This window comes from Salvia miltiorrhiza, chromosome 3, assembly GCF_028751815.1.
Source record: "Salvia miltiorrhiza cultivar Shanhuang (shh) chromosome 3, IMPLAD_Smil_shh, whole genome shotgun sequence".
NCBI classification, from domain to species: Eukaryota; Viridiplantae; Streptophyta; class Magnoliopsida; order Lamiales; family Lamiaceae; genus Salvia; species Salvia miltiorrhiza.
Genome location: NC_080389.1, coordinates 1447058 through 1459822, shown reverse-complemented (window position 1 = coordinate 1459822; position 12765 = coordinate 1447058). Strand labels below are relative to the sequence as shown.

General features: G+C 34.5%; 2 protein-coding genes and 1 long non-coding RNA gene across 3 annotated transcripts; 1 reads left to right on the top strand and 2 right to left on the bottom strand.

Moving 5' to 3' along the window:
- The first annotated feature begins 2178 nt into the window (after nt 1-2178).
- On the top strand, nt 2179-3491 carry LOC131016905 (receptor like protein 22-like). Its single transcript, XM_057945705.1, has one exon. It carries the CDS (start codon nt 2314-2316, stop codon nt 3433-3435), a length of 1122 nt encoding a protein of 373 aa, XP_057801688.1. The 5' UTR covers nt 2179-2313; the 3' UTR covers nt 3436-3491.
- Nucleotides 3492-4541: 1050 nt separating this feature from the next.
- LOC131017080 (uncharacterized) lies at nt 4542-6309 on the bottom strand. The gene is made up of 3 exons (XR_009099397.1): nt 5026-6309; nt 4871-4951; nt 4542-4784 (listed from the first exon to the last, which is right to left on the bottom strand). It is a non-coding gene; the product is annotated as an uncharacterized LOC131017080 (long non-coding RNA).
- A 5285-nt stretch (nt 6310-11594) lies between these two features.
- Nucleotides 11595-12480, bottom strand: LOC131016943 (uncharacterized). Its single transcript, XM_057945756.1, has 2 exons — nt 12391-12480; nt 11595-12305 (listed from the first exon to the last, which is right to left on the bottom strand). Exons 1-2 carry the CDS (start codon nt 12451-12453, stop codon nt 11595-11597), a joined length of 774 nt encoding a protein of 257 aa, XP_057801739.1. The 5' UTR covers nt 12454-12480.
- Nucleotides 12481-12765: the final 285 nt, after the last annotated feature.

Sequence of the window (12765 nt, the reverse complement as noted above, 5' to 3'; positions counted from 1 at the left end):
TTCAATTTTTAGGTCCAATACCATTCACCATTGGGAATCTATCCAATTTGCGGTTGCTGCAACTCTCTTCCAACAAATTAAATGGTGAGCTTCCATTCTCCATGTGCAACATGACATCCCTTCAAATTCTTATTTTCTCAAATAACAGTTTGGAAATCTTTGGACATATTTCATCTAAACGCAAATCACTTTAGTGGCCCCATTCCATCAATATTTATGAGAGGGTGTATTTTTGAGTCTAACAATTTGAGTGTTAATAAATTGCAAGGAAATTTGCCTATACGTGTGTTCATATAAGATATGCTATTTGTCTAATTCCTTTGTCACTCCAACTGCAATATGAAATAGATTTATATAAAAAAAAGTTGCGAAAAAGGAAAACATACTCTAATATTTTGAAAAATAATTGGAGCAGTGTAATCTCTTTTTCACATGGATAATAGAGTGACTTAATTAGAACTCTAGATGGGGTATGACTTGTGAGACTCGAAGGATAATGGGGCCACTAGAAATTGGAAATCTGTCTTCACTTGTTTATCTTGATATGAGTGGAAACTCTTTTCATGGTACGATTTCCTCTATCTATTTTTAATTTGTTGTTGATAGAATATATTTATTTATATGATAATCCTATCAGCTCGTGTGATATCCCGACTTTTCTATAAGAAATATAGAAGATCTTTACTTAGTTTATTATTGATACACGTCCATTTTTAATAAATTATATTATTCCACAGAAATTTTACAACTTTGACGTTCATGATTTTTTTTTTAGAAATTAGTTGATAATGTCATTCAATTTCATGCTTTCACTACCTTGTTATGCCATTTTTTTTTAATTATGCTTTATTGACTTGATTGGAATAATAATTTAGTTTTTGAAATAATTCAAAAATATGGAAAAGAATTTAGGGTTGTCTAAATTTTTTATAAAAACTATTTTTGATTGACTGATAGTTTTATCTAAGAATCAATAGAATACATGTTTTTATTAAAGAAGACCCTTTCATAAAAAATTTAAGAAAGTGGACATTTTTATCTATTAACACTTACTTTTATCCATCTAAACTAATCCTCAAAAATAAGTTTTTATAATATTTTTGATGAATTAATAGTTATTTGAGTAGAAGTCAAAATTTATATATGGCTCAATGATTTGACTTCCACGCGGCATTGTCACATAAGTCAAATAATGACTTGCAAATTGAGTTGTCTTGTAAATTAATACTTTATACGTTCCATAAAAGTGTGCATCATTTTTGTAGCACGAGTTTTAATAAAATGTTAAATAAGTGTATTGGGAGTTGAAAAAGTGATTGACTTTATTAAAAAATAAGAGTAAGAAATAAAAAATAATAAAGTTTCAGCGTATGTTTTCAAGTACAAAACAAAATGTCTTTCTTACTATGCTCCATCTTTAAAGCGATTGAAACGAAGGGTTCTTTAATGTTTAGGTCCAATACCATCCACCATTGGGAATCTATCCAATTTGCGGTTGCTACAACTCTCTTCCAACAAATTAAATGGTGAGCTTCCATTCTCCATGTGCAACATGACATCCCTTCAAATTCTTATTTTCTCAAATAACAGTTTGGAAATCTTTAGACATATTTCATCTAAATGCAAATCACTTTAGTGGCCCCATTCCATCAATATTTATGAGAGGGCGTATTTTTGAGTCTAACAATTTGAGTGTTAATAAATTGCAAGGAAATTTGCCTAACGTGTGTTCTTATAAGATATGCGATTTGTCTAATTCCTTTGTCACTCCATCTGCAATATGAGATAGAAAAGGATGACTTATCTAATTTTGAATTAATCTTTGATTTCTCAACTTGCTAGGTTGTTCTCATTTAATTAACTCGTGATTAATTAACTAAATACTTTAACAATAGTTGGATTTGTTGTTTCCAGCCATATTGTAACTCCATTAATTTTAAGGATCAATGTTAGCGAATGCTATATTAAATTAAGATGCCATTGAATATATGAGACATGCGTGGGTGATATAAGAATAGAAGAGGTAATTTAATTTCTATCAAAATAATTCATGTGCATAAAATGTATTTCTTCATTGCCATGTTTTTTTATGTATCCAAATTGTCTCTAAAGCAATATTTATGTTGACTTCTCAAACTTCCAGGTCCAATACCATCCACCATTGGGAATCTATCAAATTTGAAGTATTTATTGCTCTCTTCCAACAAATTAAATGGTGAGCTTCCATTCTCCATCTGCAACTTGACTTCCCTTCAGTTTCTTCTACTCTCAAATAACAGTTTGGAAGGGACAATTCGACAATGCTTTCGAAACATGAGCAAATCGTTGTCCATATTTCATTTAAATGCAAATAACTTTAGTGGCCCCATTCCATCAATATTTATCAAAGGGTGTAGTCTTCAGTCCATCAATTTGAGTGGTAATAAATTGCAAAGAAGATTACCTAAATCCTTAATCAATTGCAAAAGTCTGAGGGGCCTCGATGTTGGAAATAATAGAATACGAGACAAATTTCCATTTTGGATGGAAGCTCTTCCTGAGCTTCGAGTGCTCGTCTTGAAGTCTAACAAGTTTGATGGTAACATGCTGCTGCCTTCACGAAGCAACCTTCCGTTTTCTAAGTTGCAAGTTTTAGATATATCGAGGAATGCATTTGTGGGCTCTCTACCTCAAAGATATTTCAAGAGTTTCAGAGCAATGATGGATGTGAAGGAAAATCAAACACCAAGTGATGATGACGCATTTCAAGATCTTTTTTTCGAGATGAGAATTACCTTGAAAGGTTTGGATCAGTTATTGAAGAGATTGTTGGAAGACTTTACAATCATTGACTTATCCTCCAATAAATTCTCTGGGACTATTCCACGTTTCATAGGTAATCTTAATTCTTTGAGATACTTGAATTTGTCCCACAATAATCTCATGGGACACATACCTGCATCTCTTGGAAATATAAGTGTGCTTGAATCATTGGACTTGTCATCGAACAAATTGGATGGAGGTATTCCAAATGAACTGACAAGCTTGACATTTCTTGCGAAATTAAACCTTTCAATGAATGATCTCGTGGGGCAAATACCACAATCTACTCAGTTTTCCACATTTGAGAATGATTCATATGTGGGAAACTTGAGATTGTGTGGATTTCCGTTGACGAGAAAATGCAACGAGGAGAATGGGCAGCGGATGCAGCCAGAAGAACAAGATGACGAAGATGATGAGTATGGATTTATAGATGGATTTGGATGGAGAAGTGTGGTGATGGGATATGGAAGTGGAATCATAGTTGGAATTGGAATTGGTTGTTGGATTATTCGATTTGGAAGGCCAAGATGGTTGGTGGAATTCTTTTTTGGTGTTGGATATACATACAACAAGAACAAGAAGAAGAAGAAGACAAGGAAGAGAGCTACTCCAACACAGAGGGGAACTTGATTCAAGACAAATATATATTATGAGCTTCCCTTTCTTGCTTTTTTGTTCTTTTCCGGATTTCAGATTGTTGTTATTTTATTGCTACTCGTGAGTTTGTGATTTAGAGTTTATAAAATTTCCTGCTGCTACGTGACGCATTGATCTCAGTCTCCCGAGAAGCCATCACACGAAGAAAACGACAGTGGTTTTGCTGATTTTCTTACATTTTTCTTCATTCTTCGTTGTGGGTTTTCTTTGAAAAGTGATTGTGATGGAGTCCCGGTATGATAAAAGCAGTTATTTTCTTGTTGGCTTTTTGTCGAACATTTGGCGGACTTGTTTTCGCCATTCTTTAGAGAATCTTAATTCTCTTAGATACTTGAATTTGTTTCACAATACTATAATTCCCTTCGTCTCTTGTCATCAAATAGATTGGATGGGGAAATTCCGAGTGAGTTAACCAAGTTGAATTTTTTTACAAAATTAAATCTTTCGATGTTTGAATTTTTCCTATATGTAATAGTGATAATTAATTGTACTGTGAGTGAAGATTGAGACAAAAATAAATTTTCAACTCAAGCTAATTTGCACTAGTTTAATTATTATTTGATTAATTTATTAATATAATATATAGTTTTATTATACAATACCTATTAGAAATACCACAAGAAACAATGCAAATATATCTTCAAACGACTTTTTCTGTACGTGAAAGGTTAGTAAGATCATCGCAAATGGAGCTAGATTGGGCCATAGAGATATTATATTACATAAATATAAAACGAAGTGGGTCAAAAATGAATTGACGGAGCTAGATTGGGCCATAGAGCTTCAGGCCCAAAAAGATTTCAAAGCAAAAAATCATATAGCCCAATTTAGTCTATTCTATGCTAGTGCCGGTCATCATGAGGAGACCATTAATATAACTTCCAATTAATATTAGGGTGATTTTGATACAGGTCCACAGCAAAAGATTCTGAGCCTGCTGATGAACGTTTTTGAAATAACATAATTTTTTAATATGATGAAACTGAGATCATCGACTTAGTTAATCTTCTATTAATTTTATCACTATAGCCCCTTAATTAAAATAATAATAAAATAATTATGATTATACTATTATACCCTTATAGCCACCATTTAAATTTTATAATGAATTATAAATTTATAAAATAAACAATCTGAAAGAGGCGTAAAACTGCAAAACTCATGTTCTTCTCCGGCATCTTCTGATAATCAGTAAAGTTCATAACACTTCTCTGTTTACGTTCAATTTGACTAAAGCCTCTTCTAAGGCATTTCTCCTCAACTGCTTTATAAGTTTCTTGAGTAGTTGCATAGATTCGTCAAATGATCCAAATCGCTGAAACCTGACTTAACAACATATTAGACTACAACAAGCTAAGGCATACCAAAAACAACATACACATCATATAACTGAATGAGATGATGATACCCGCTGGTTAAGAACACAAATTTTCAGCTTCATAAGAGGGATTATATGATTAGATGAGAAATCGTGCATGTTATTTCTCAACTGCCAGATATAAGAAGATTGATCAGTCATGTTAAAGATAATATCCCTAATTCCCCATATGGCTGCAAATATACCTCTGCTATATCATCCTTATTGAGAAAGAAACCAAACTACTTTTCATTTGATGCACTCCCTCAGCATGTGTCCACAAGTTAGAGCATTTCCCTTGTTATCATAGCTGCCACAGTGCATATTGTCAAACAACACTGACATAACAAGACATGACCAAAATGTATCCACAGGAAAGCAATTTTTGTATAATAGCTAAAAATAGGAGAAAGGAAGACAAACTCAAGAATAACACCACAAGTGTTCTTGCCCCAATTTATACCTGAACCATTTTGAGAAGATTGCTCTCTACAACAGATGGTTCTCTAGAATTAGTTTCAGCAGTAATACTCAAGGAAAGTTTGTTAATAGGAATACAAATTTATTGAAAGAAAAGTGATTAGAAATAGTGCTCTAGTGCTATTTCAGAAGTGCTTAGCTAGATTGAGTTTCCCTTAGAATGAATAATTAGTTGCCTGCTTATATGAAAAAGTGTTGCAAAAAACAAATAATTTGAATTGCACTGTCTGAATTCTTAGCTGATTGTATCTGATATTTTAGATGTGGTCCATGTGGATATTCAGTTCTGGAAGGCATGAGATCAAATCACAAACTAATATCTGAACTGAATAGCCTGAACTCATTCTACGGATCAACTCATCCTTTTAACTAAAAATTAGAACCTATATAAGAAATCAATCATCTCTTCACTGTTAAAAATTGTGATTTTACTTGCATCTACACACCCATTTCGAAAAGTTTGACTACTTTATAATATCTTCTAAGTAAAACAAATCACAATTTCCTCAAGAATATCGATACAGTAAAAAAAAATGTAGTAGAAGAAGATGAAGAAGTCCGTGTTGCTCCAAAATTAACTAAATTGACTGTTAATGCTCAAATTACCTTCAATAGAAGACAAAAATTATAATAAACCAATAACAACAGAAAAATTAGAACCAGCGAATCACAAATTATAATCACATTTTCCACTGAAAATGTTGCGGAACTTGAAGCTTAGCTTAGCTGCAGTAATGGAATCGATCACCATGAGACTATCCTTTATCGCCTTCGCCAATTCCTGTGGTGTCTTAGGCCTCGACTGCTTGAAGAACGAGAACGACGTTATGATGATTCATGAAATCACGAAATAGTACTTCGATAATCGAAGAGAAAAACGACATTGTGATGATTCAGTCGTTGGCGATGGCGACGACATCCATAACATCTGACGAGGCTCTGCATGTGAAGAGAGAAAGAGATAGAGATAGAGACAAAGGGGCTATACAAATTTGAGTCGGGCTCTATAAATAAATTAAGAAATATTTGGAATGAGGCTATATGAATTTGAGATTGAACATAAATGTTTTTTTAATTTAACTTTTATGACTTATGATTCATTATAAATTCTAAACGGTGGCTATAAGGGTATAATAGTATAATCATACTTATTTTTATTATTATTTTAATTAAGGGGCTATAGTGATAAAATTGGGAGCTATGTTTAAAATTACCCTTTTTAAAAATAATGGCCAAATATATATATGTCAATGTGAGCCTTATGGGCCGGGCCGATATGGTTTGGTCAGAGATCAGCCCAACTTTTGATTCAGAGGTATATAAGGTTAGAATTGATTTATAATTCCTATACAAGGGTATTGTCTTATTGAATGTATATTTAGACATAGGGAATGCTCAAATAAATGCACGAGATTGTGTGTATTGGTTTGAGATTCTGTTGGATTTTTTTGGATTTTAAATATATATTCAGACTGTCTTTCTTTTTCTCTATACATTTAGCATTCTCTATCGATATATTCCCTATATAAATATATATTTTCTTTATTCTGAGAATTACAAGAGGTATTTATTACATAATCAAATAAGTAACTCGCACGCACACGGGACCTCTACTTTTGCACATGGTCACACACCACATACTATTCACACGCATACATACACTCATATTCTTCACATATTTCTTTTTGGAGATGAAAATTACCTTTAAAGTGAAGAGACTGATACTTGCTCCAGTTATTTTAATCTTTGTTTCTTACTTTTTCTTCATTTTAATTGTTTCTCTCTTTCTCTTTTATCTTTTTGAATTAGGTCGACTTATATACTACCACTTTCTGAAACAAATTAATTTGTTAAAATGTTGTAATTCATTAGTTTAGTTTGCTCTGTGACTGTGAGACTTCTGTCGTGCTTAATTAGATATATTGTAATTACGATTCGTTAATAATTTATGTAGTAAAGGCTGAATTTTTCCTGAATTTAAGTTGGTTGTATTACTAGACCAAATATCCAAACAAATACAATTCAATATCTACACGCGGTTGATGAGATAGAATCTTTTGGTGCATCAGTTTTGCTGCTTGAACTAGGCCTCTTAACATAAATTATTCTGGTTGTGTCACATTGATTGAAACATCTACTATCGAATACATTTTTAGAAATATTGATGCTTTAATGCATTTCATGATTGATATAATTATAGTTCCGAAGGTTCAATATAAGTTATAATGTTGACTTTAATTTAAACTGATAGGGAAATAGAGAGACTTTGTGAGCTCAACAATAATGGAAGTTGAATAGAAAGGAGGGATTTGGAAGGCAGAATTAGGAGAGTGGGGTGTGACGATGGAAAAAATGAATTTGTTTTTTCTAAATAATGAAAAAAATAAAAATAAAGAAGAATTAAAAATGATAAAAAAAAAAAATTGGAAAACAGTTCGTCTAATTTATATCTTCAAAGTTCGTATAGTCTCTCAAGTAATATCAAATATATTTAATAAATTATTCTCGAAATTGTCTCGATAATAAATGAATTTCACCCACATTTAATTTAGTCTATCGACTCTAGTGCCGGTCGCCTATGAAATATTGAAATGGGCATGTGGAGACAATTAATACAATTAATATTATTGACTATATCACGCAATCATACACTTTAAAAAGTAATAAAAAATATATATTTCCCTTTCAATCAATTTCAGAGAATTATCTCATTCAAGAAAATAATACAAGGCGCAATTTTTCATAAGGGAAATATACAGTTGTTTTGCCATTATAATGATCAAAACGTCCATTAAATTAAAATTCAAGAGATTTAATTTGATGTGTGAAATTTTGAACCCATTTCAATTAAGCTAACATTATCTTCAACTTGAATAATATTGATTCTCCATTCAAACTAGTACGTATATTGAAATTAAATGATATATTTAAATAAATAAATATTTTCATATACAAATTTGTTTTAATGAAAAGAGCGAAAACAAAATATTTTAAAATTTTCATAATCGATTTGTTTTAAATTCCTTTTTGATGATTTTTATACTATATTAAAAAACTTGTAACGAACTTAAATTAGATGCATATTGAATTTTTATCATGAATCAAATTTGACGATGTTTAGAAAATAATAAAAAACAAATAGAGCAAATTAATAGGAAGATAGAGAGAAAAATATTGAAAAATTTGGTGGAGAAGAAAGAGAAAAGGGAGGAAAAAATGTAGGGAAAATACGTACTCACTTTTTATACACTAGCAGAAAGAACGTACGTTGTACGTGTAATTAATGTTATTTTATTTGATAATTTATTATTTTAAAAAATCTATTTATTCATTACTTTTATTACATAATTTATTGGATGAATATATTTATTTATAAGCCTTATCAATAGCTATAGAAATATATCACATAGATTTAGTGTAACATCTAATGAATTAATATATTCTTTTAAATATATAATATGTAAAATAATTTTAAAGGGGTAAAATAGGCAATCCACAAGTTGTGCCTTAAGATGCCTTAGGCCCTTTTTCTATTAGTATATATTGTATCAAACCTATCACACACCTAAATCTAGATTTGATCACTACAAAAAAATCGTTGATTACCGACGGCTAAATGCCGTCGGTAACAAAAGACGGCCGCCGGTAAATAGTGTTACCGGCGGCGATAACGGCGGCAAGCTCCCGCCGCTAAAAGGTTCGTCGGCAACGACAATAACGGCGGCGAACATCCGCCGTCGGCAGTTAACGGCGGCGATGCCGCCGGAATTGTCGCCGTTAAACGGCGGAGCCTAGCCGGAGAATTAGCGGCGGCATACACCGCCGCTAGTTACCGAGGGCTATTTTGCCGTCGGTAGCGAGCCACCGGATTCCGGCTGACCTTGCCGGAAAACTAGCGACGGCGATTACCGCCGGTAAATAGCGGCGGCAAAACGCCGTCGGTACCAAGCTACCGCCGGCCGGTGGTCATGCCGGAGGATGGCCGTGTATTTACCGAGGGCAAATTGCCGTCGGTAACTACCGACGGCGTTTTGCCCACGGTAATGTTTTTTATTTTATTTTTTTATTTTATTTTATTTTATTTATTTATTTATTTATTTATTTATTTATTTTATTGTATATTGTATATCCACAATTTATTTCCGTATTTATACGGTATTGCATACTTTAGACGAACTTCCCAGTCGGCGACCCGACTTCCCAGTGGGTCACCCATCTTGCTTGTGCTCTGTGTCAAGCACGCTTAACTTTGAAATTCTTTTCGAGTGATCACCAGTACAGAACACTCGTATTATTGATATATCTACATCTATTAATTCATTTAAATGCTATATACTCACTCATATAATTATAATCTTTGAATATGTGGAGATAATACCTGAAATATGTTGTTAATTAGTGAGCGAGTTCGTTTCGGTCCTTATTTTTATCGTCGGTAAAATATTTAATTAATATTTAATAATTAATTAATTAATTATTATTATTATTTTTTTTTTTAACATTAATACACCAAAAGTGTTTTAATTTGGTTATTATAATGTGATTTGAATTTATTTGTTTATGTTAAATGCAATCATCATCATCATTGCCTTAAATATATAAAACATATATAGTTTTAATAATTAAAGCACTTGAAATATATAGTTAAATAAAACATAAATTTGAAAAGAAAGTGCAAATGTAATTTCGTTTGAAAACATAAATATATAGTTTTAATAATTCTAAGCATCATCATCATCATCATCGGCATCAGGCCCTGGAGGTGGCTGAGCATTATACATCCTCATAAACGCCTCCAATTGAGCCATGCGGTCCTCCATCTGTTGGCGTTGTGCTTGCTCTGCCGCCAATTGCTCCTCCAGCGTGGAGATCCGTGTCTCATAAAGCTGCTGAGACACCGCAGAACTGCCCGTGCTGCGGAAAGACCCCCTACTAGCCTGACTCTGCCCGGCACTCCCGACGCCGTAGATCCGTGACCTATCAATTTGCACCACCTCCAAATACACCTCGTCTAGCCGCTCCTGTCGTCCTGTGGCAGCGGCCAGTCGATGAACCTCGGCCTAATACATACATAACAATGCATAATTGTTAGAAAATAAATACATTCACTAAATATTTGAATAAACTTAAACACTTACGTCAATTCTAGCATCTCTCTCCGACGTATAACTTCCGTCGGCGTACGTGTGGAGGCGGAGGAAGGTGGCATAGTTCGGTGCATCCTGGGGAGTACCAGGATCCAAGCTCTGTAGATGCATTTATATAAGATAAATAAGTTATATTAGTCAATATATTAATTTAATTTATATACTTAATTATTTGTTAATTACATACCATATACTGCTGCAGGATACGAGTCGACTGGGACCCGCCCACGTGCCTACTGATCCCTGTACCCTCCCCATCGGGCTCGGACATCCGGTTGGCACGTGCTCGATCTGAAACAGCCTCAACCTCGGGACGCTGCCAGTATTCCTGGAGTCCAGTCCAGAAATCGGGAGTCATCCAGATGGGTCTAGACATCTGTCTCCCTTGGCGGGTACAGTCCTTGAGCTCTTTCTTGTAGTCGCTCATCATGTCGGAGTACCTTTTGCGGGCGTTTTTCTCCCACATTTTCCTCACGTCACGCTCATCCGCGGGCTGCCACTGAAACTCTTTCTGTTGAAAGAAAGAGAATTAATTTAATATCAAACATTTTAACAATTGAACATGATATATTTATATGTACATGTTATTTAATTGTACCTCTAATTCACCAAAAAATTTATCCTTCATCGCCGGGGGCGTCAACTTCCATGTGTACCCGCCTGGGTTTTCAAATGCCTTAAATGACTGTGTGCAAGCTTTGGACAGGCCGTAGGGCTCCAACAACTCACTGTGTACAAGTAATTTTATCACTTAATCATGGTGTACGAGAAACAGTAAATTAAACTCAAATGCTTACCCAGTCGTAGGATGCCTCTCAAATTCCGTCCTCCCATCTGCAGCCTTACGAACTCTCTCTCTGATATCAGCAGCTGTAGGGCCCCTAGGCCTTCTAGCCCGTGAACTACTAGAAGCCTGGAGAGTCTCGGGAGTCCCAGAAATGTGCGTCCCGGACCCATCAGATGTATCTGCAGTAGCTTCTGGCGCATTAACGCCAGATCGCCCCCGAAATCCCAAGAAACCTCGTGAGGTAGACATGATACCTGTTGCATACAATTACAATTACAATATATAGCCAAACATAACATTAACAGTAACTAACAAACATAACAAATTTGCAATCAAATTCAATCAAAATGTGCATTTACATTTATTCATAATTAGCACTACTATCATCATCACTATCGTTAGATGTCAACGGGGGATCATCGTCGTCTGATTCATCGTCATCTTCAATCTCAACGACTCCACCGAGGGGATGAAGAAGAAGTGGTTGTTCAATGCCTACACTTGTGTGAGTAGGCATAATAGTAACCACTTCTTCTTGAAATGGTTGATCTAATGTTGATGTAGATGCTGCAGTAGACACTTCAACCTTTGATCTTGCGTTGACTTTGCATGCTGACCACCAATTTTTCTTTGATTGGTTCGTACTGGGATAGGGACAGTAAAACACTTGAACTACTTGACTGGCCAAAACAAAGGGATCATACTTCTTATATCTTCGTGTGTGGTTCAATGAAACTAACTTGAAGTCTGTATCAATAGAAGTTCCCTGAGCCGACAAGTCAAACCATTCACAGTTGAACAAGACTGTCTGCTTAATTGGATACCCCGGATACTCCAGCACGCAAACCTCTTGCAGGCGCCCATAAAAGTCTAGCACATCTCTATCACTACCATAGACCGAGCCTTTTATGCAAACGCCACTGTTCACAGTCGCACTCTCTCTATCATGATCAGTTGTGTGAAATCTATAGCCATTCACGAAATAGCCGGAGTATGTTTCAATCTCCCTTAATGGTCCAGCTGCAAGCGACCTAATATAAGGGTTCAACTCGTCGTTACAAGGACGACAAACCTGTTTCACACAAATATCATTTAAGTTTGCTAGCCAATTTTGGAGTAAGTAAATGTATATTTAACATAAATTTATCGTCTCTTACGTAATGGCTAAACCACACAATAAACTCGTTGTGAAACGCGACCTCAAACTCTGCATCAGTCATGTAAGGATTTGCATATCGTTTTTCCTCCTCGAATATCCTTGGATACAAAGAAAAAGTTATATGTTAACACCTATATATGATGAATATTTCTTATACATAAATTGAACGAGAATACTCACTTGCTATATGTCTCTGCAACCTCTGCACAATTGCTCAAAATATACATGTGTGCAGCAAGCCATTCGCGCTCATCCATGTATCTCTTCGTCCCTCGGCCAAGTGAACGCCCAATAGGTTTGAATATGGCGAGACAAAGAGGATCATCATTTTCAGCAACGGGCATTTCAATATTGCGAGGCAAAGTTGTCCACT